Source organism: Taudactylus pleione, unplaced genomic scaffold (assembly GCF_031769625.1).
Source record: "Taudactylus pleione unplaced genomic scaffold, aTauple2 ptg000110l, whole genome shotgun sequence".
In the NCBI taxonomy this organism is placed as follows: domain Eukaryota; kingdom Metazoa; phylum Chordata; class Amphibia; order Anura; family Myobatrachidae; genus Taudactylus; species Taudactylus pleione.
In genome coordinates, this window is record NW_028284512.1 from 3,669,653 (window position 1) to 3,693,963 (window position 24,311).

Sequence of the window (24,311 nt, forward strand, 5' to 3'; positions counted from 1 at the left end):
GACACATCCCTTAGGACACAGCTATGATCCCCCTATAACACATATCTGGGGGCACATCCCTTAGGCCACAGCTATGATCCCCCTATAACACGAATCTGGGGGCACATCCCTTAGAACACAGCTATGATCCCCCTATAACACGAATCTGGGGGCACATCCCTTAGGCCACAGCTATGATCCCCCTATAACACGAATCTGGTGGCACATCCCTTAGGACACAGCTATGATCCCCCTATAACATGAATCTGGGGGCACATCCCTTAGGCCACAGCTATGATCCCCCTATAACACGAATCTGGGGGCACATCCCTTAGGCCACAGCTATGATCCCCCTATAATATGAATCTGGGGGCACATCCCTTAGGACACAGCTATGATCCTCCTATAACATGAATCTGGGGGAACATCCCTTAGGCCCCAGCTATGATCCCCCTATAACATGAATCTGGGGGCACATCCCTTAGGACACAGCTATGATCCCCCTATAACATGAATCTGGGGGCACATCCCTTAGGCCACAGCTATGATCCCCCTATAACACGAATCTGGGGACACATCCCTTAGGCCACAGCTACGATCCCCCTATAACACGAATCTGGGGCACATCCCTTAGACCACAGCTATGTTCCCCCTATAACACATATCTTGGGGCACATCCCTTAGGCCACAGCTATGAGCCCCCTATAACACATATCTGGGGGCACATCCCTTAGGCCACAGCTATGATCCCCCTATAACATGAATCTGGGAGCACATCCCTTAAGCTGGCCATACACGCTACAATTATCGGGGCGATCCGCCTGATATCGGCGGATCACCCTGATAATTGTAGCGTGTGGGGGGGGGGCGACCGAGGGTTAAATATTGCTCGGTCGGGTATGCCGGATTGTCCAGCATGCCCGTCCGATGTGATATTTACCGGTAAACTGTCGGCCGCATCGGGCAGTGTATGCCCAGCCGCGGCCGACAGACAGACATTTCCTGTGTTCCTTCCTACAGGGAAATGTCTCCTCCCCCGGGGGCGGAGCGCAGATGTCGGGCTGATACACTGTGAGAGAAATCTCACAGTGTATGCTGGCGACATCTCCGGCTGGCAGGCTGCCAGATAAAATGTCTGTCGGTCTGACAGACATTTTATCTGGCCGTGTATGCCCAGCATTAGGCCATACCCCTTTGACATTCAGTAAGTGGAATAGTCAGGAAAATATCAGGATGATTGGGAAGTATGTTACGCTCAGTACACATATCATGATGTGGGGTAGTGTACATCAGTTCTGTTTTGGCTTTCATAAACAGACACCCATGACTTGGGCTGATGGGGTAACTTCTTTTTTAGTTGTACTGTATGCATACTTTTAAAGGCAATGCCTCTATACATTCTATATATTGAATGAAATACTTTAAATTACATTATTCAATACACAGGCTGTGGCCATACAGGGTTTTACTACTTGTTTTGATTTTGCTCATATGTGTTCTATTTTTTCAGGGGACAGCGCATTATTAAGCTTTAACTTGAGGAGTGCCCTACCATTCCATTTGGGGAATTATTATAGGTACAGCGGCTCCCTCACAACCCCAACGTGCTCTGAGAATGTAGCCTGGCACGTCTTGAGCTCCGTTCAGCAGATTAGCTTGTCACAGGTAAGAACATTCACTGGCCAAACTAGTGTTTTAGGGGCCGATTCCTCTTGCAATTGCAAATGATTATTGATGAATGGGACCCTTAATGTTTGATGTGGAGTTAGAAGTAAATCAGGCATACAGTATATTGCGCAGAAGAAGAGTTGCGCGCATCTCAAGGTAAACGGGATCTGCATGTTCACCTTGTTAGTAGTCATCATCTTCAGTTCATACCGACTAGTTGAATCACAGGGGTTTATTTACCAAGCGTCCAGTTCTAAAATCCGGCGCTTCCGAGCCTGTTTATGGGCCTGATTCAGCAACATACGCAATAGCGATTACGGACACAGTCAAGCGATTGTGTGCCATTTTGCATGCATAGAAGCCGCACTGTGCATGCGCAGCGATCACATTGCGATTACGGATAGAAAGAAGAATCCATCGCAAAGTCAGTGATAGGCTGTCAGCAGTTAGGGGTGGTGACGGGGGAGTGGTCAGGAAAATGCCTGCGTGCCTATCCATTTGAATGCTGTTTCATGCGCGTGCATAAATTAGCCACTGTGATTGCTTACGCGGCTTGAGAGCCTGCTGCGTGTGACGAGTCTTGCAGTGTCTGCAGCTAATCAGACCTGCTGTAAATGCTGCGGCGAAGCCACGCGCGATGTAAGGGCGCCTTCAAGGGCCGGCACAGGGTGCTCAGACCCCTGGAGCCGGCCCTGGGCGATCGCACGCCAAGACATAGTGGGCGTGCTTATGCCTTGCTGTGCGATCGCCTGCCTTGTCCTTACCTTGCTGAATTTGCATACGCATCGGGCAAGCGTACGCATCTAGTGAGCGGTTCTGAATGAGCACCTGTATTCCATATGAAATCGCAGCTGCATTCGCAATTGCATACGCTGCTGATTGAGGCCCTAGGTCCGAATTTTAAAAGGGCAGTGATTTTAACTAGCAAAACATGGCTAGTAAACTCATTACCTTTTTAAATTTCAGGGTTAAACACGATCAGAAGCGTTAGTATTTAGAACCTGACTCTTAGTAAATAAACCTCCTGATCGCAGCAGCCTGAGTGCTAAATCTAAATGCAGAAGCCAGTTCATAACACTGATCTCAGTTTCTGAGTTTTTCATATTTATTATTACTTCTCATTAATGAAGTAATAATGTAATGTTTAATTGATCATATTAAAACTTTTTTCATATAAAAAATTTTGGTTTATTTAATAACATGAAGCAAAGAGCTGCAAATATACTACACACATAGCAACCAGTCAGATGTCAGCTTTTATTAGCTTACTGTTGTCAGACAGATATGAATTTGATCCCTGAATGGTGCAGTGATTACAGATAGATAGATAGATAGATAGATAGATAGATAGATAGATAGATAGATAGATAGATATAGAATCCCTATCCCAGGGCAGAGAAGGATTAGGATTTATGTAACCAAGGGAAGGAATCACAACCAGGGAAACGCCCTTGATTGACATGCTGCTGGTGTTTGGGGGCAACGGCGGGCAACTTTGCAGAAAATGGGGGCATGTCGGCTCTGTACTCTGGCAGTGGTGAAGCCGGTGGCCACAGCTTTTACTGGCCCTGGCAGCGTGAATTCACCAGATATCCTGAGTGTTGGAAGTTCCTCAGCCAGAAGTAGCATTGTAACATGCAGATTCTGGCTAAATAAAACAGTAATAAATAAAAGTTTATATCATGGGTTGAATATGTTGCAGTTACGGTGGATGGTGATGGAATCCTTTGAGGAATAATTCTGTGTGTTTTTTATTTGATGGTCCTGGCTTAGGGTTTACAGATTCATTTTGTTGTTTAGACCACTGGGGGTCAGTGTCTTTAGTCGGATTCTATCCAATTCCTTTTAAATCTTGAGAGAAGTTACTGGATGTGGTCTTTTTACCTTGATTATTCTTGCTAGCAATTTCCTATTAATTTGATATCTGTTGTTTATATCCATTTGTTGACCTTAACCCGGTTCTGTGTATTATTTTTCTGTATGTAGTTTGTGTGTTGCACTATCCTTGAGGGCTAGGTAGACACATGCCAAAAAATGGTACAAGAAAGACAAAATACAGAGAAGGTTGCTCGGAACTCATTGCTGAGTGGGCTCAAAAGGGCAAACAAGAATTCCACAGACATCATAAACAATACAGGCTACAGGAGAGAGCTATACGTCAGTACCAGCCCCACACACTGGGGGCTTTGCGCTTTGTACCGTGTTCTCAAATAAGCCCCATAACAACTTAGTAATAAAATGCATTGTTAATATTGACAGAATCCTTTTCTTCTTTTATTCCCATAGTACAACACAATCGTCTCTTCATTGTACTTTACCGCAGAGGAAGAAGAAACTCAGATCCCAATGGCAGACAACTTTAGGCCAGTCCAGGCTCTTAATGGGAGGAAAGTGTTCAAATACAGGCAATAAAGTGGATGTGCTTTTGTATTAGAGGTTTCCTAACTGACTACAATAAAAACGTACTCTGACCTCAGTATTCCAAAAACTATGATTTTTCTATATTTTAAATGTAACTTCATTTTTTCTTGAATAAGAAAAGTGCAAACACATATTTACATACCTGAATCTGCATCACATTTTCCTTAAAGACACTGTGTGTACGGTACATATTCTGTTGGAGCTCCACCGAGGGCTCACTCACTTACTGGTCTCCAATAACTGGGGAGAATAATTCTGCAACATATTGTAGTGTGAGCCTGATTTGGTATTGGACCAGAGTCAGGGGCCTATTCATCACAACTAAAACAACGATGGAGGTAATTAGGTTTAGAACTCGCACAAAGTTCTACCTAATTACCGGAGGAATTCATCATTCCTCCTCTCCATGGGCCAGATGTACTAAGCTCTGAAAAGTGATAAACTGGAGAGTGATAAACCACCAGCCAATCAGCTCCCAACTGTAATTTTTCAAACACAGTCTGTAACATGACAGTTTGGAGCTGAGTGGCTGCTGGTTTATCACTCTCCAGTTTATCACTTTTCAGAGCTTAGTACATCTCCCCCCATAAGTGTCTATTCCGAAAAACTGTCATTTTTGTGATGACAGCTTTTCAGAAAATAGATACTTTTCCCTATCTGCCCTAACTTACCGCAGCTGTACATGCATCGTTACGTTCACAAAAGAGTTGCATGCGCAGCAATGATTATAGGTGCGGTAATTCTATGTCCTCCTCCCTCCGCTTCCCTCTCCCACCTACCTGACCCCCTGGTACACAGACTGCAGCCGCGGACCCTGGATCTCCCGTCTGAAGTTTTTTTTTTCGAAACTTTTATTTTTGACTTTAACATGTTCTCCCCACCGCAATGCTGCAGCTGCTGCCGCCGGGTAGCGTCTCCCCTCCGTTCCCCGGTGGCACTTGTAAGTGGAGTTAATTGGAGAAGCACTTACAAGTGTCACCGGGGAACAGATAGGAGACGCTACCCAGCAGCAGCAGCATTGCGGAGGGGAGAACACACAGCGCAGCAGCCGGAGCGACGGAGGTACCTGAAGGATGACCTGCCCAGCTGAAAGCAGGTAAGTGTAACCCGCTATACGGCACCTGTGAGTGCGGGTAGTAACACCAGCAAATTCCGAAAGTACATGATTTTCGGAATTTGATGAATAGCCTAATTTCTACATCCCTATACTAATGTATGGGGAGTGTGGAAATTAACGCAGGGGGACTTAACCAGGAGATATCAGTGATATCTCCTGCGTTAAGTATGTTAATGAATACTAAAATAACGGTAATTAAGGAAAATGTCCTCAAAACTTTATTTTAGTGTTGATGAATAGGCCCCTCTAACTGTTGTCCGCAAAAATCCATTTTGTTGCCTTCCTTGTTAGGTGTGAAAACCCGTCTTGAATGACCTCCTTGGGGCTGATTCTGAGGCACATACCAAGTTGCTATAGCTGCAGGCACCCGCGGAAGCTAGATTTACTACCCCAAGGTCTAATGGGGTGGTTCACGTGTTCAAGTGGAAACCCTGTGCCGCCCATTGATCTTAGGCCTACCGCCGGTAACTGGCATCACTAGTATCGGCAGTGCGCCAGCCACATGCTACAGTAGGTGCAAGGCAGGGTGACCTAATTTGGGGGCGTGGCCTAATTACCATAGACCATGCCCCTACGTGTCGTTATTTGGAGGCGTGCCCCCATGGCACGCCTCCAAATAACGTCAGGCTGGGGGGTAAAGTCCAGCACTCCGTCACTGGCTAGGCTTCCCCCAGCCCTCTCCCGTCCGTGAATGGTTGCCGCGCGCATGCGCGCGGTATCCATTCACACTCCGATGGAGGTCCCCAACCTCCCGATTTGACCAACCGCGGGCCACTGTGGCCCGCGGGTGGAACAGCGGGACATTACTGTCCCGCTGAAATCGGGATGCTTGGGAGGGGTGCACACTGTACGGGTGGTGCCCCTGTGTCACCGCACTGGTCGAACACCCCTAGAGCTGGCCCTGGTGCAAGGGATCCGTCAGACACAGGCTTCCCTCCCACCATACGCACAACTCAGAGTCACACGGAGCCTATGACACTCTCACAAGTCAGTGCGGTTTTGTGCACTCGCATTGTGGCCGCCCAGTGCCCACCCCGAATGCCCAATATCACGGAAAAACAGATCTACCCAATTGCCGTCTGACTCAGAATAGGGGGTATATTTACTAAAGTGCAGATTTTTAGAAGTTGAGCTGTTGCCCATAGCAACCAATGAGAGTCTACTAATCATGTATCTAGCACCTTCTAGACAATAGCTAGAATCTGGTTGCTTGCTATGGGGAAACACCTCCGCTTCTATAAACCTGCACTTAGTAAATATACCCCTAGGGCAGAGATACACAAGAATTCCTAAATTTGCATCTGCGCAAGCGCTGTATGCAAAAAAAAATTTATACAATATTTTAAATAATTTTGTGGCTCAAACAAAGTTTGTGTACATACATGAAATTCATTTATGTTTCATATACACCTTATACACACAGCTTGAAGGTAATTTTATACAATATTTGGAATAGTTTGTGCCTTAGACAAAGTTTGTGTACATTGAACCATCAAAAAGCAAAGGTTTCATTATCTCAGTCAAGCCAAAAATATTCCGTATTTCGGAATATTTGGATATGGGAGACTCAATCTGTACTAGTAGAACTTGTTTATAGATTACAGATATTGTGATAATCATAGAAACTGAGTTTAATTTACAGATTGGTTCTAATGGTAGACCATGTTTTACTGGTGACAATGTTAGAATCCAGGGGATAGGAAACCATGAGACACACAGACACTAGACCAAAGCACAGTAGGACTGTACTTAGTGCTATTGGGGCATGAAGGGAAGCCTCAAGGCCACCCTTCCTCCAATGACACCCCGCCACTCCCCTCTGATGACCTATGTGTATGCACCGTATGCATGTGAAGGTGGCAAGTGACAGTGCCAGTTCACTACTGTATGTGACTTCCAACTCTTTCAATAACAGTAACTGAGGCACTGGAACGTATAGCAGAAGAGCACTGCTTCCTGACTTGGAGCCTTGGCATGTCAGCTGACTATATGAAGGATCTGGGGCAGCCTCTGCTATGAAGTATAAATAGCAGAGATGCTCCAATTGCAACTCTGTCTTTGGAACCAGTGCATGGTCAGTTGATATGTATAGGTGGGGATACGTTCAATATCCCGGCACAGGGAATGCCGGCGCTTAGAATACCAGCGCTGGAATCCTGACACTTGTCATAATCCCAGCGCCAGCATCCCGAAGGTAAGTTGTGGGGTTGGGGGCAGGGTTAGGGTTAGGCACTAGGTGGGGAGGGTTAGGTTTAGGGTGCGGGGAGGGGGAGGTTAGGTTTAGGCATTAGGGGGGGGAGGTTAGGTTCAGGCACCGGGGAGGAAGGGTTAGGATAAGTAGAGGGGGAGGGTTAGGATACCTAACGACAGGTGTCGGTATCCTAACCCGCTCAGGATGTCGGCGTGGGGATTTTGACTGATGGGATCCCGAATGCCGGTATCCCCAGGGCCGGATTAAGGCCCACATGGGCCTGGAGCTGAAAATGTTCAAAGGCCTTTACTGAGAACGGGAAGAGCTGTGATCAGTGCTGTGTGGGCGTGTTCAAAGTCACCGTGGTTTGTACACCCCCTACACTATGAGACACAAAGTCTCCCTAACTACATAAAAATAGAAAAATTGCATAATTTTTTTTTAGGGGGAAAAATAGAAAACTATTTATGGCCAGTTAGGTAATCATGCTGTCATGATGATAGGCCTATTTTTATGTGGAGACCTGTAGCTCCATCTGCCCCATTGTTAATCTGGCCCTGGGTATCCCATACGCATCCTGTATAGGTGTGCAGGTCAGTAATGCAATGTAATTGAGAGCTCAGCTTTACCGGCATATATTTACATATGAGATTGGGGACAAAGGAAAGCACAGCTTATTATAATGGTTGCCTAAAGGTTGTGCAACAGGTAGAGCAAAATATATTATTCTATGCAAAAGAAAGCTCTACAAGTACGTATGGTATTGGTATCATGTATTTGACTGAGCACCGGGTATGTTACTGTACACTAACCTAAGAAACAGCTAAGGCAACACATTTAGGCTAGGCACCATATGGGGCTCAGGATGTTAGGCACTACACAGATAAGACTCTTGGGTGCAGCAGTATAGTGGAACATAGATCAGTTTCATTACATAGATCACCATCTGGTAGGATGACGCAAGGGGGAGAGACAGCCAAGATTTTATAACATGCTTGTGATGGAGATACAGCTCTCTTTGCTCTTTGCTTGCAGTTAGACAAGATCACATAGGCTCATATAGCTGTATATAAGGAAGCAGTGAACTGTTAGCCTCAGGGAAAAGAAAAAGAGGAGTTTAATCCCGGCTAAGAAGAGAATAGAGCCAAGGTGGTCCTTAGCCTTTAAAAAGGTGCTGCTTTCTGTGTGCAGGGTGATGGACGCTGGACAAGCTGGCCGATCTGATATTCAGCAGGACTGTCTAAGCTCAGTGCTAGGGATCACCAAGAAGAAATTATTTTATTTGTGTGAAAGCTGCCTGCCACCCTGACAAACAAAGCAGATGGTTAGCTTGAAAAATTATAGTATAGAACCTGCATTTACTCCTGTGGGTGTTGGGCTAGCTGTGGGCACTAGGAGATCAACCCGGCCTCCTCAATATTCATTATATACAGTATAACATAAGTATGTGCCTCCGCTCAGCTTGGTAGTGTGGCTCAGAACAAAATTTAATAAACTATTGTGGGGTGAAGTATAAAGGTATTTAATGACTAATAACATGGAGTCACAGTGCTCTCTTGAATATACTGTAGGATAAAATGCTTCTTAGCATTATCATCATCAGGTTGGCCAGCATGTTCGGGCAATGATTGATGTCGGAGCGTGCATCGCTGGTCGTTTCCGACATTAATGTGCCTGATTCATGCACGATTTATGAGCGATTGAACGATTACGATATCATTATCATTCAATCGCTCATAGAAATCGACAAGTGGATGTGCGCATTAAGAAGTCTTATGGGTGTTGCGCTCTGGAGGGGCGGCGTCCTGTTCAGTGATGCGCTTCTTCCTAGATAACAGGTTGTGTGTGTGTAGCTGGGCGCACACTCCAGCGGCGGCAGTGGATGGCGAGGAACAGAAGAGCATATCTAGGAAGAAGCGCATATATCTTATCCTATATTCAAGGGAGCACTGTGACTCCATGTTATTAGTCAATAAATACCTTTATTCTTCATCCCACATTAGTTTATTACGTTCGTACTGAACCACACTACCAAGCTGAGGGCAGGCACATACATGTTATAAAAGCAGATTATTAAACCACAGTTACATTGTGAGTGTGGCCATGAAGGTGTCTGTATCACAGTTCTTAATAAGCATCATTAAGAAATGTGAGGGTCATTTCAGATAAGCTGTTAATAAGTATATTTGATGAAATTACCTGATAAAGATGCAGGACACAAATGGAATAAGCACAATCTCAGATAAGCCTGTACCTATTATTCATGTGGAACAAGGATATATATATATATGGGTTGGTTACAGGATCCTGGCGGTCGGGATGCCAGCGGTCAAAATACCAACAGCGGCATCCCGACTGTGGTAATCCTGACAGAATTAGGTAAGTACCCTAATCCTATCCCCTACCCTCCCACTAACCCACTTTTCCCGCAGCCTAACCCTCCACCTGCAGCCTAACCCTAAACCTTTCCCCCGCGGCTTAACCATAACCCTCCCCCTAGTGCCTAACCCTAAACCTAACCCTCCCCCGAACCATAATATTTACCGTCGTGATGTCAGTGGTCGGGATTCCTTCTGCTGTTGGATTCCAGAGCCGGGATTTCTGACCGCTGGCATCCCGACCGCAAGGATGCCGACTACATATACCAGCCAAGATGGTTTCATTCATTTTTTTATGTATGCTGAATAGCATATTTTTTTGTTTGTTATGTGTAATAAATCCTTTTTTTAAAACATATTACACTATGACATACACAGATAAGCCTATATTATGCTTGAATTTGTACGAATCCAGCTGAATAATTACACGTTTTAATTACGCCTTTTGAATTACACCACTTCATACACATATATATATATATATATATATATATATATAGTGTAAATGGCCCAGCACTACTTCTTCCCTGCAACACAATGCCGCAGTGCCAGCTCTAAATATCCATACAAGCAGTCCCAAGTGCGGCACACTACGGGGTATAAGTTATAATAGCACATGCACAAAGTGCAGCAATGTTTCGGGCTTTATTTTTCCGTCTTCATGCTACATATGTATTAAAAAAAAGACATATTGATATGCTCATGCCAGACCTAAAAATCAATAAGCTTATCTGTGTTTCTTTGTAGTGGTCTGCAGCCGTTGATATTGTGCAGTGAAATTAAGTTCATTAAATCCATATAAAAGAGATAATGAATATGTATAGTGCAATAACGTCTAAAGAGTTTATTCTAGTACAAAGACAATAGGTGATTAAAAAGGCATACTTAAATCAAGATAAAAACAAGCTTATCTGTAGAGATCCCAAACCTCAAAAGGGTGTTTGGAAGGTACCAGTATAATGGAAGGTATTTGAATGAGGTATTGGTATTGTGGTATTTCAATGAGCCTTGTCACTGAAGGACTTCATCAAGACTATATATAGTATACAGTGCCGGATTAAGGTCTGTGGGGGCCCCTGGGCAACAAACTTGTGGGGGCCCCTATATACCACCGTCCCCTGTAGTAATGCCTCTTATGCAGTGTCCCCAGTAGTGGTCCACCTATGCAGTGCCCCCAGTAGTACCCCTTATATAGTGCCCCAGACCCAGTAGTGGTCCCCCCTATGCAGTGCCCCTTATATAATGCCCCAGTAGTGGTCCCCCTATACAGTGCCCCCAGTAGTGCCCCCAGACCCAATAGTGGTCCCCCCTATGCAGTGCCCCTTCTATAACTCCCCAGTAGTGGTCCCCCTATACAGTGCCCTCAGTAGTGCCCCTTATATAGTGCCCCCAGGCCCAGTAGTGGTCCCCCCATGCAGTGCCCCTTATATAGTGCCCCCAGTAGTCCCCCCTTATGCATTGCCCCCAGAAGTGGTCCCCCCTATACACTGCCCCCAGTAGTAGCCCACCCCTATTCAGTGCCGCCAGTAGTTGTCCTATGCATTGCCTCCAGTGCCCCCATGAAGCGGCCCCCCCTATGCAGCGCCCCTTACACACACACAAAAAAAACACAACTTACCTGAATCCCTGCTCCTGACGCGACCGCCGCTGTCCACTCCGGCTCCTCTTTTCCTGCAGTATGGGAGAGACGTCAGCATCATGACGTCACTCCCATCATCACCCGGGGGGGAGCCGGAAGACGGAGATCATAAGTGAGCTCCAGCCGGCTCCCTCCGTTGAAGCAGCAGCCATGAGGGTCTGTGTGACTCTCATCGGCTGCTGTAACAAACACACAGCTGCCGCCGGCGGCTGTGTGTTTGTCACTGTTTACTGTGGCCGCGCTCCCTGCGCGGTCTACACTACACTAGCGGTGGGGACACTAGCGGCGGGTGAAGCCACCGGCTGCACCGCTGCTAGTGGGGGCCCCTCTGTGTGTGGGGGTCCAGGGACGACCGCCCCTGTCGCGCCCCCCTTAATCCAGCCCTGTATAGTACAACAGGCGGGCAGCACTCCCTCTATGTCCAACACCAGCGTCAAGTGCCCACCTTAGTAACCCTGCAGCCAGGGTGCAATGTACAGCATACAGATAGGCAGCACTCCGAACAATAAACTACACACACGGCTGGATAAATGATATAAACGTTTCGAGGATTCTTTAATACTTCGTCATCAGGATAACAACATATACAAAACACTCACCTTAAATACCCTCCACCATCACCGCGTGCAGCGCCGGCTCCCGGGGAAACACGAAGTCGCACCATAGTGACGTCATCCATATTCACCCATTGCCAAGGCAACCGCTCTGTGTATAAACAATAAACAGTGCAATTGAAAAACATGCTGGCAATAATGCAGTACATAGAGAAAACAAAGAACATGGCGCAAATCCCTTAGTCATAATCTTTACAAATGGCATTTAAAGCATGAATCTACATATAAACGCATATATCTAAAAAACAATATTACAGACTCCTTAGCATCATACATTTAATCATAAACCCATTGGTCACACTATCAAAGGAGACCCTGACTATGCTGCCACAAAATTTAGTACACATATCTCGCTGTTTATGTAAAATAATGCAGCCCCATATTCTCATTAAGGCCTCGCGGGAATAAAGTCCCTAATTTATGAATCCAGGTGTGTTTCACATCGTAATCCCCACAATGGTCCCCACAGCGTATTATTTCAGGAACATGATCAATTAAGATGAATTTAAGCGTAGCGAGACCATGACCTGCAACAAAAAAATGCCTCGCTACCGGTTGATCACTACCTTTATTTACCACAGCGGCCTTAATTGCGGATCGATGTAATGCCATTCTCTCGCTCAGTTTTACCCACATAACTCAATCCGCAAGGATAGGTTATGAGGTATACTACAAATTTAGTGAGGCAGGTAAGTCTATATCGAATATCAAGTTTTGCTCCACTGTGAGGATGTCTAAAATACATGCCAGGTTGCATATATCTGCAAGTAAGGCAGTTTAAACATCTATAGCAGCCTGGTTTTAATGATAAAAAATTTGATCCACTACGTCCTCTAGTATAACATGGCATCACTCTGGTATCTTGAAGATTCAAAGTTGAATCAGACTGCACAATGGGCCATAGCTGTTTATACACACTATTTATTAATCCTAGTGCTAAATGGGTTAAAATGGTTAACCCATGGGATATATTTCTTATATTCTTTTACTCGTTTGTTTCTCAATAATGACTCACGGGGGATAGCCATTGCCCGGTTTTTGGCCTTTAATAATACTTCATACTTATATCCACATAACAGAAAATTCTGAAGCATGCTATCCATATGCCTTTCAGCCTCCTCTTTCTCGCTGGAAAAAAAGAAGTTTTTAATGTACCCTGATCTAATGACACTTGTACACCCAAATAGTTCACTTTATGAGCATCGATATGATACGTAAACTTAATTGGGCTACTGAAATTGTGGGGCGCCCACCTCTCTGCAAAAGAATCACGACCAGCAGAAGTCCCAGGGGTCCTCCAATCCCCCAATTCCAGGAAGGAATAAGAAACAATATAGAATGTGAGGACGGCGCATAAATGTCTGACTGGACCCAAGAGACACACTGTATTTAATAAAATAAAATTTAAATTTATTTATGATCACACCTGTGTTAGGTACAATAGAAATTAACCCTTAATTACAAAGTCTGCTGTTTTCTAGACATGGATAATAAACAGATATAAAGATGAGTTCTAACAGAACACCAATTATTAAATAAGCAATATATTCATATGCAAAATTCATATAATCATAAAACTATAAAACATGCATGTGAAAAAGACTTAAAACAGAGTATCAATTGTATGCTCTGATCTTTGGTAAATGTAGCTAAAAATTAATTCAATTGAATGCACCAATATAAGGTAATAGACTCCTCCTGGAGGATAAGATGATGTCCTTTTAAACTCTAAATACAATAGCAATTCTCTTGTGAGGATCCGTGGCAACAATGTTCCCAATAGTTGCTATTCGTATAAGCATAAAGTTTTTTTGTGTCAAAATTGCGGAACAAAGTTTATGAACCCCTCGTAAATGATGAAGGGGGGGGAAGAAGGGAGAGGAGATGTGGTGAGAATAATTGCGGTTAACCCTTCTGTTGCCCACCTAGGATGTAAGGGCTGAGAATAATGAGGGTAAATGGCTCACCTATTCTCCCTGTCACAACTTTTTGAAACTTTAAAGTTTAACGAATTGAGAAGTATAAACTTACTCGACAGTTAAAACGACATGAACACTTTAAAGGTTCAAAAAGTGGTGACATGGATAATCAGGAACAATAACGCCTCAATATGTACTTTTTCTCGTATGTTGAATAATGATGTTGCCAGAGGCTCACTCTTCCAAACTGTTTCCACATATTTAGATGCACTGTTACAACCATGTATCACTGCTAGCCCTGGATATATCCTGGATACTACTGGTTTTCTGAATTTATTAAAGGGTATTGTTAATGTTCCAAAGGATTGTTTTTGTGTAGCATTGATATCTCTAATCTTTATAGGATTATCCCCAATGCTGATGGTCTGGCTGCGGTCAGATCATTGATTAGTGGGAATGCTTTATACAAAGGACCAGATATTACTCTGATATTGGAGCTTCTTGAGATGACTGACTCATAATTATTTTCTATATAACCGCAGGTTTTATTTACAAGTATCAGGCTGTGCGATGGGGTCCAATGTGGCCCCATCATATGCTAACGCCTTTATGCTAGTGGCTGAACAAGAGATCTTATTTAAGAATAGTGCTAGTTCTGCGTTTATTGTGACATACTGCCGCTATATAGATGATTTATTCCTGATTTGGTCAGAATCAAAACAACAATTTGAAGAGTTCATGAGTATGCATAATGCATCCAATAGCCCAATTAAGTTTACGTATCATATTGATGCTCATAAAGTGAACTATTTGGATGTACAAGTGTCATTAGATCAGGGTGCATTAAAAACTTCTTTATTTCAGAAAATTACTGACAGAAACACGTTTTTGCATGCGAGTAGTGATCATCCAAAACCATGTAAATATGGTTTGCCCTTCTCTCAATTCTTGCGCGCAAAACGTATTTCCAGCGAGAAAGAGGAGGCTGAAAGGCATATGGATAGCATGCTTCAGAATTTTCTGTTACGTGGATATAAGTATGAAGTATTATTAAAGGTCAAAAACCGGGCAATGGCTATCCCCCGTGATTCATTATTGAGAAACAACCGAGTAAAAGAAAATAAGAAATATATCCCATGGGTTAACCATTTTAACCCATTTAGCACTAGGATTAATAAATAGTGTGTATAAAAAGCTTTGGTCCATTGTGCAGTCTGATTCAGCTTTGAATCTTTAAGATACCAGAGTGATGCCATGTTATACTAGAGGACGCAATATTAAGGATCTGGTCATGCGGACTGACATTTCTGACTTAAGGGGTGGACAGAGTAGTGGATCAAATTTTTTATCATTAAAACCAGGCTGCTATAGATTTTTAAACTGCCTTACTTGCAGATATATGCAAACTGGCATGTATTTTAGACATCCTCACAGTGGAGCAAAACTTGATATTCGATATAGACTTACCTGCCTCGCTAAATTTGTAGTATACCTCATAACCTGTCCTTGCGGATTGAGTTATGTGGGTAAAACTGAGCGTACTATACGCGAGAGAATGGCATTACATCGATCTGTGATTAAGGCCGCTGTGGTAAATAAACAGTGATCAACCGGTAGCGAGGCACTTTTTTGTTGCTCGTCATGGTCTCGCTATGCTTAAATTCATCTTAATTGATCATGTTCCTGAAATAATGCGTCGTGGGGACCGAGCTGGCAGGTTATTACGATGCGAAACACGCTGGATTCATAAATTGGGGACTGCATTGTTTTACATAAACAGCGAGATACAGTATGTGTACTAAATTTTGTGGCAGCATAGTCAGGGTCTCCTTTGATAGTGTGACCGATGGGTTTATGACTAAATGTATGATACTAAGGAGTCTGTAATATTGTTTTTTAGATATATGCGTCTATATGTAGATTCATGCTTTAAATGCCATTTGTAAAGATTATGACTAAGGGATTTGTGCCATGTTCTTTGTTTTTCCTATGTACTACATTATTGCCAGCATGTTTTTCGATTGCACTATTTATTGTTTATACACACAGCGGTTGCCTTGGCAACGGGTGAATATGGATCACGTCACTATGGTGCGACTTCCTGTTTCCTCGGGAGGCGGCGCTGGGCGCGGTGATGGTGGAGGGTATTTAAGGTGAGTGTTTTATATATGTTGTTATCCTGATGACGAGGTATTAAAGAATCCTCGAAACGTTGATACCATTTATCCAGCCGTGTGTGGAGTTTATTGTTCGGAGTGCTGCCTATCTGAATGCTATATATACTGTGTATATATATATATATATATATATATGTATATATATATATGTGTGTGTATGTATGTATGTATATATACAGTATATATATATATATATATATATATTTAATCGAAGAACAAAAACGTGGCAATCCAAGTCTTGTTTAGAAAGGTGAAATATAGGTGCTTTAATCGACGTTTCGGGGTCCAGGCCCATTCCTCAGTGTGTGTCCTGGGGAAGGGGCCTGGACCCCGAAACGTCAATTAAAGCACCTGTTTTTCACCTTTCTAAACAAGACTTGGATTGCCACCTTTTTGTTCTTCGATTGCATTAGGGGTATGCTAGCCCCAGGGAGGCACCCAAGCAGGCTATCAGCAGGTTCCAGCTGTGTTGATTTTATATATATATATATATATATATATATATATATATATATATATTAGGGATGTGCAGGCTCGGATAGGTTCGAGTTTGCACGCCGAGTTCGGATTTTTCCCTCCAAAAAAACGGAACTCAGAAAGAGGCAAAACGTCATCTTGCATGGACAAACATCATCATTCCTGGACTTTTGTGCCTGCACATCCCTAATATATATATAGATAGATATACTGGGCCTGATTCAGACCCGCTCGTGAGCGCTGACCGCTCGCAAGCGGGTCGATGTTGGCCCAGTGCGCATGCGCCCGAGGGAGCCGGCTCCGTCGTGCGCATGCGCGAGACCCGGATAGCGACGGCCAAGCCGTTGCTCCGGGTCTCGCTACAAAGGGGGCGTGCTGTCGATGGTGAGTGACAGCACGCCCCCTTTGGTGGGCGTGCCGGGGGCGTGGCTGCCCAGACGGAGCCTACCGTCTGGGGCCGGCCCCACTGACATCACAAGTGATGTCAGTGGGAGTGCTCTCGGCTCTGATAGAGCCGAAAGCACTCCAGGGGCTTATGGCAACGAGACCCTACCACAAGGGTCTCGTCGCAAGCCTGATGGTCGCGATGGTCTTGATGTTTGTCCATGTAAGATGACGTTTTGCCTCTTTCTGAGTTCCGTTTTTTTGGAGGGAAAAATCCGAACTCGGCGTGCAAACTCGAACCTATCCGAGCCTGCACATCCCTAATATATATATATATTTATTTATTTAAAAGTTTAATTGGCACAGAAGTTGAAATAGGAGCAACAAATACTGAGGAAATTTGGATTTCTTCTCCTCACTTTGCAACTCAGAATCAAAAACTATGTGGAAGATGTATCGAACCTTCTAAAGAGTGAGAGTGGAGAAGTTGTCCGTAGCAATCAATCAATCAATCAATCAGCTTGTACCCATCATTTTATATATATATCGCTCGCGTGGTTGTCTGTTATTGCTCGCCTGAACTCATTTTACAAAGACAGTAGTGGCATCTAATATTGTGGTGTATATTTTATATTGTAGACATTGAGCACAAAATGTCTATGTAAATATTATTTGCAATTTATTCTTCAGGGTTTAACTCAAAAAGATGCTTGGGGCTAGTACCAGAGCCGTAGCTAGACTTTTTGGTGCCCTGTGCCAGAAAGAGCATTGGCGCCCACCTCAGTTTTCAAAGGGACATGATGCACCCCAAAAAAAGGAATGGCCTCATGGGGAAGGGCCAGGGAAGAGATATGGGAGGCCAGGAGATTCTGGGGATGAAATAAGAGGAAGTTATAAGTGAGAATAATAATAAACACAAATTTCACAGGCCCAAACAGCGCCCCCTGACCTGTGGTGCCCTGTGCGATGGCACCGGCCGCACTACCCTAGCTATGGCCCTGGGGGCTACTAACTCATGAGCAAGCTCCGTAAAGCTGCTATGGGAGAAGCAGCTGGTCCTGAGATCTACGCCTGCAGCCCTGAGTATTTGTCCGTGCGACTTGTTGATCGTCCTAGCAAAGGAAACGCATACAGAAAACTGCAGGCGCTTGAATTGAAAAGGAAAATTGTTGGGGATAAGGGGCATACATGGTATAAACACAGTCTCACCTGCACCAGATCCTGTTAGAATCTGTGCCTCAATTAGGTTCCTCTCTAGAGCAGTAACTTTAAGTCAGGTTCTGTTGCATAACTTGAGTCAAGTTCTGCAGAAGCATGATCGGAACACCAACTTTCAGTGCAATGCTGTGCGCTGCACTTTCTTGTAAATCCCAAATCCATTGATACTTAACCTACAGTAACACTGAAAGGTTGCAAGTAACATGAGCAGCGACTCTATGATATGTAGTATTTGTCTTGGTGCGCCATCTACTGGACTGACACGTATACTGCAACTTTATTAGTCAAGATAAGCTTCCCGATTAGTGCTTAATATATAGTTGGATTTTCCTGCGAAATAGATCTTGAGATACATATATTTATGTATTTATATATGCATAAATATATAATTGTTTGCATTCGGGGAGTGCAAAATTTGTGTGTATATATATATATTTATATATGTGTATACAGTATATATATATATATATATATATATATATATATATATATATATATAGGCTTATATACATTTAGTCATTTTGGACTTGAGGAGCCTGTGCAAATTCTGATAACATTTTCTTGTCTCCATAGTTCATAAACAGTCCCTAAAAGTATATTTGACCCCCCAAAATGATATTTGTTATACATCTAGTCATTTTTGGCTTGACTGCACATGCCAAGTGTCAAGCGTCTGGTTTTTCCTTTATTGCTCCTCTCCCTGATATCACATTGAGATAATACATACCTCAGTTTCTTTCTAGGTGACTAAGTTATACAGTATTGAAAATGCAGTCCAAATTCATCCCATAGTTTTTGTGTGATGCCGGAAAGAACAGACAGGCAGACAGACAAACCAATATTCTGATTTTTTTTTTGTCTCTATAGTTCATACACAGTCCCAAGGAGCACATTTCTCCAAAAAAATTCTATGTTCAGACATAACCATTACAACTTTATTATAAGTATAGATGAGTGGTTTGGTTTTGGCTCGGATTTTCCCACAAAGGTAAAATTTCAGAACGAGGCACAGATGTCCGTGAAAGATGACGTATTGCCTTGTTTTGAGATCTGAACTTGGTGGGAAGATCCAAGTCAAAACTGAACAGCTCAACTCTAGTTTTATTAATGTGTTACATACACGTAACCAAGGCTTGCAGAGAAAGACATCCGAGTTAATTAAGCATTGTAGATTCCAATGAGTTGCAGCAGGTTTTGATATTGAGTTGATATTGAAATAAAACAAATAAAAAGTCCAGTAGATACTATTGCATATTGAAACACTGAATCCGGTAACATGAATCAGGTTGTACAGAAGGGCAATATACAATTACAACATGAAGTCCCATAATGCAATGTAATACGGGAGTCAGAAAAAATGTTAAAGGCAGAATGAGGACAAAAAGTGAATGATAGTGAAACTAAGAGATGATCTGACTACTATGTACAAAATAGCAGAGAGAATTGATGATTGCAAAGGGACTGGAGCTTGTACACAGAGAGACTGACGAGAGCTGGTGGCGACAGGGTTTCCAGAGTACAAGATAAAGTCTGTGTAGCAGAAATAGAAATACTGTGGTTAGACAGGCCACGGACTGGTGCATCTAACTGTTGCAGATAAAACAAGGGAAAGTACAGTAGGATACTCAGGATAAGCCAAGGGTCAGAACCAGAAGTTCATATGTGAGGTACCAAATCAGTAGACTACTGTAACAGAAAAGGGTGTGGTATAAAAGATCTACAAGAAAAAGATAGACAATGTATAGATAGACAACGGATGTTAGACAGGTAATAGGTTGACCTTCATCCATGTCGACCTTTTGTCCCCATTGACCTTTTGTCCCTGTCGACCTATTCATTTGGTGTCTACACACTGTCAACCTTTTTACTGTAGATCTATTGACTGGAACCCAACAAGAGTAATAGGGACAATCAGGGTCAAAAGCTGGGAGATCAAGCAGAACTACAACAGGACACACAGGGAAGGAACTGGATAGCTGAGGAGTGCTTAGGGAAGTATATAAAGAAGCCACAGGTGCAGCAATCAGGAACTTGGTGAGGATTATCCATTACCCTTGTGAATGGCATAATAGAAAAAAATAAAAAGAAAATAAAAGGGAGAATGTCACAAGTAAAAGTCCAGATACAGATAACCTAATACAGGAGGCAAGTGCTAATGTCTCTTCTTTTGAAGTGGTATGAGTGCTAGCAGAACATCTAGATTGTGACACATTAGAGCTTCTGATAACATATTTTTCCATTTGGTAACAACTGTGTAAACTTTAATACAAAGCATATATATAAAATATATATAATATAATAAATGAATCAAAATATGAAGTTGTGTTAGTATACTATTTTTTACCATTGGCTATTTTGGTTTTAGAAATATTTTAATGTTATTTGTATGTTATATTAGCCAATCCTTCAGATTGTACCAAATACATACATTAAGAAATCGATTATATATTTTCTTAGACAGTAATGTCTTATTTAAATTTTATTACAGAAGATTCTTTTTTCAATAAAAGGCAAGTGTTACAATGTGCACAAATAACATCAAACATTATGGGCCAAATATAATAGGGTGAGAGTTTAGAAAATGTGAGAGTTTCGCAGTAAACTTTCACATTGGTCGAGTATTATCTTCAAAATGGGAAAACATCTGGATGAGATTTTAAATTGTGAAAGTTTTTTGAGTCTCAAAAACATGCAAGTTTGCTTTGTTGCTTTGTTCTCGGACTCTATTACATTGGCCGAGTTTAAAAAGTGTGAGAAATATCTCCCATTTTCTAAACTCGTACCCTATTACGTATGGCCCTATATTTTCTTTTTAAAAATATATAGTTTGTAGATGACCTTGGGATAAGTTGGGATAAGGGATCATAAAATTGCATTGCATTACAAACGAAATTCCCAATATTACTTTTCTCAGTAACACAATGTTGTGGATTACACTCCGTATTAAAAAATTGCATATTTTTGTAATATAAATTTAAAAAGTAATTATTTTAAATCTGACTGTAAGGTATAATTAATAATTATTTTTCCTGATGACAACTATGTGGATGGCATTAAGAAATAGCATTTCTTAAAAGCACAGTGGTAAAACTATTATTTTAATAGAAATAATATGGCCTAAAAAGATATTAGTTTCACAATATATCTAAGTAATTTTTTAAATTATAATTAGGGTCATCCAGGACTAAGATACATCCACCTAGGGATTCTTGAGGTTTATTCATATTGTAAGTATCTTCTACATGTACCTTCTCAGTAGAGGAAATAAATTGTCCAAAATAAATATTAGCTTCCAACTAGCATTTGTAAAGGTTAGCAAATGACCATTGGCCATCCCACACATCCAGTTATGATGTATTCTAACAACAAGAAAATAATTGTAAGTAAAAATTGAATCAAATAAAAAATATATTGGTGCAGAGAATATAAACAATTTATAGATAAATAATTAGAAACTACTTTGTTCATAGTTCAGATGGAATGACTAAATAATACGTGGGTAACTAATTTTTTTTGTGATAGCATAGAAGTAGTATCTTTGAAATATTGCCAAAAATTAACATCTAATGCAGTAGTTGTAAATTTAAATCAACAATGTGATAAATATAAGATAATAGAGACTATTTCAGACACAATGGGACAAGCAGTGGGCTTGCCATAGTCTTATCAATTTTGAAAAGACCAGCTAAAAGAATTATTTACCTCCTATTATGTATTTATATAATTTCTTCTATAATCTTACTGTTATGCTATATCTAATATAAGCAAATATTGGTCTGTGGAATCTTTTTAAAACTTTTATATTAATTGTTTATCAGATAATAATCTGTTGCACAGAAGATCCACTCACAAAGTGAGTGAAAGGTAGTCAGAGTCCAGATGTGGTAACGGGGGGGTGTCAGAAAAAAGCGTGTCTGACCGTCTGAATGCCATTTCATGTTTCATGGGCGTGCTTAGATTGCATTTGCATGAGTGCTCTCAGCGTGCGAGGAGAACTGCAGTGTTTGCGGCTGGTCAGGCCTTCTGCAATGGCAAGATAGCTGCTCTATATGCGTCGACATTACCTATATTTACGCAGGTACTGTAAGCGACGTTGTACGCAGATGAGAAGGCAGCAGTGAGTGTCCCTACGCTTGGGTGATCTGTACAATCACTAGAATTTTTCGAAACTATGTTGCATACAAAAATCGTAGTTTCGATCTCATTGGTGGCTTTGGTGCCCATCTCTAAGTCAGACCATGGGTAATAGTGTTGCTAAGGGGTAGCCACAGGCCTGATGTACCGTATACAGGGAGTACTCATGTTGTACTCTAGTTATAATAATTGATTTTTTTCTGCTAGTTCAATGCATATACAATTTTTGTGGGTTTTTGTCATGTGAGAAAGATCAATTCAACAGTGGATTAGTATAGGAAGCAATGTATATGTCATGTCACATACCCTTAAAATAATAAGCGGAAACATGAAAGGTATTCATTCTCCAATCAAACATTTGGATGAACAGATGAAGAATGATTAATTGCTGTACAGTTTTATCAGTCCTTTCCCAATATTTAATGTATAGTACAATATATTGTATCATGTAAAAGAAGAGGTATTTATTACCGTCTTCACTTTTTTCCATGGACTTAATATGTTTTAAAGATGAGAATATTAAATGGCAGAATGAACTGATAACTATGATTGGTGAAGATGTCACAATAAATATTATAATACATCAAGGTCTGCATGTAGAGCGCTATACAAACATACTGATCGGCACCTATCCAGCTGTAAATTGTCCCTGGAAGACATTGGTTCCTGAATGTCAGTATAGCCCAAACCATGGCTAGTTCCATTGTGAGTGGGAGCCATGTTACATTAAAAGCTGGTGATTGCTGAGCACTGTTCTAAAATGCAGTCAGGCAACAGGGGCGGAACTAGCGGCAGTGCAGCCAGTGTCATTGATTCGAGGCCCGCCGCAAATAAAGGACCCGCAGCATTATAATGAATGACTCATTATATGCCATTTGTTGCTGCACTGTGGGTTGTAAAGATAATGAGGATGCCCGGATGTGATTTGGGGCAGGAGGAGAGGAGCATGGGCACAGCTATGGGGGAAGCCTCGATGATGTCATCAGTCCAAATGAATGATGGGGAGATCAATCATCACCCTTCACATTGACGCCACTGCAGCTGTCTATCTCTCTGTTGGCTGTAGTGAATGCTGGGAGGAGGGTCGGGAGCTGCCGCAAGGAGCCTTAACACTGGAGCTAGCGAGGAAATTCCAGGTAGCTGCCAGCAAAGTATGTTTTGAAAATAAAAAATTGAAATCCCGGGCACACTCACCTAACATTAACATTTAACACACTCACCTAACACCACCTAACATTTAAATTCAAGGAATGTTGGTTCCAAAATATTGGCCGGCTTGACAAATTCTTGCAATATTTTGGAACCAACATTCTCTAAATTTAAATGAAACAGAGTTTACGGTGTAAGTAGCAGAGTGCAGAGCATGTACTGTATGATTTTTTTTTTATTTAAATGGTGTGGTCACCTACCTCAGACACTGCAGATGGTTGAGTCCGTGGACTAAAGCCTATTATTTATATAAAATGTTGTGGTCTCACTTTCTCTTGCACCCCATATTCCATATATAAGCCCAATTCTTGTCAGCTAACTCCCCAGTTCAGTGGTTCCCAAACTTTTTTGAATCGCGGTGCCCTAGTGTATCAGAATTGTTCTCACGGCAACGCTAAGCCAAAGGTTTGTTATTGAAAAATTCAGAAAAAAATGTAGTTAAGTAGTAAAGTGAAGTAAATTGTGCTATCTGTCATCCTTAGATTCAGTTATGTAGTGGGTGACAGGATTGCGCTTCTGTTTGTCCACATATTTGCATTACATTGACAATAAATAATTTGATTTGGTGCTGGACCACCAACCTGATGCACCCCTGCAAGTGTCCCGAGGCACCACCGGGTGCTGCGGCACACAGTTTGGGAACCACTGCCCCAGTTGCTCATTAACTGATATGCACCTGGGTCCACCGCTCACTAGTTACTAGAGATGAGCTGCTGCCTCCTCAGCAGGTGACAGAGCAGCGTGGACGGCGGCAGGAGCGGGGATTCAGGTAAGTTTTTTTTTTTG

The 24,311-nt window shown here is 42.3% G+C and overlaps 1 protein-coding gene across 1 annotated transcript in view; it reads left to right on the top strand.

The window, feature by feature from the left end:
* LOC148525183 (carbonic anhydrase 12-like) overlaps positions 1 to 4,059 on the top strand; it is a 29,988-nt gene extending 25,929 nt beyond the window's left edge. The window contains exons 6-7 of the mRNA XM_088471133.1: positions 1,490 to 1,644; positions 3,934 to 4,059. Coding sequence (XP_088327259.1) covers positions 1,490 to 1,644; positions 3,934 to 4,059 — 281 coding nt within the window. The remainder of the gene's footprint in view (positions 1 to 1,489; positions 1,645 to 3,933) is intronic.
* The last annotated feature ends 20,252 nt before the right edge of the window (positions 4,060 to 24,311 follow it).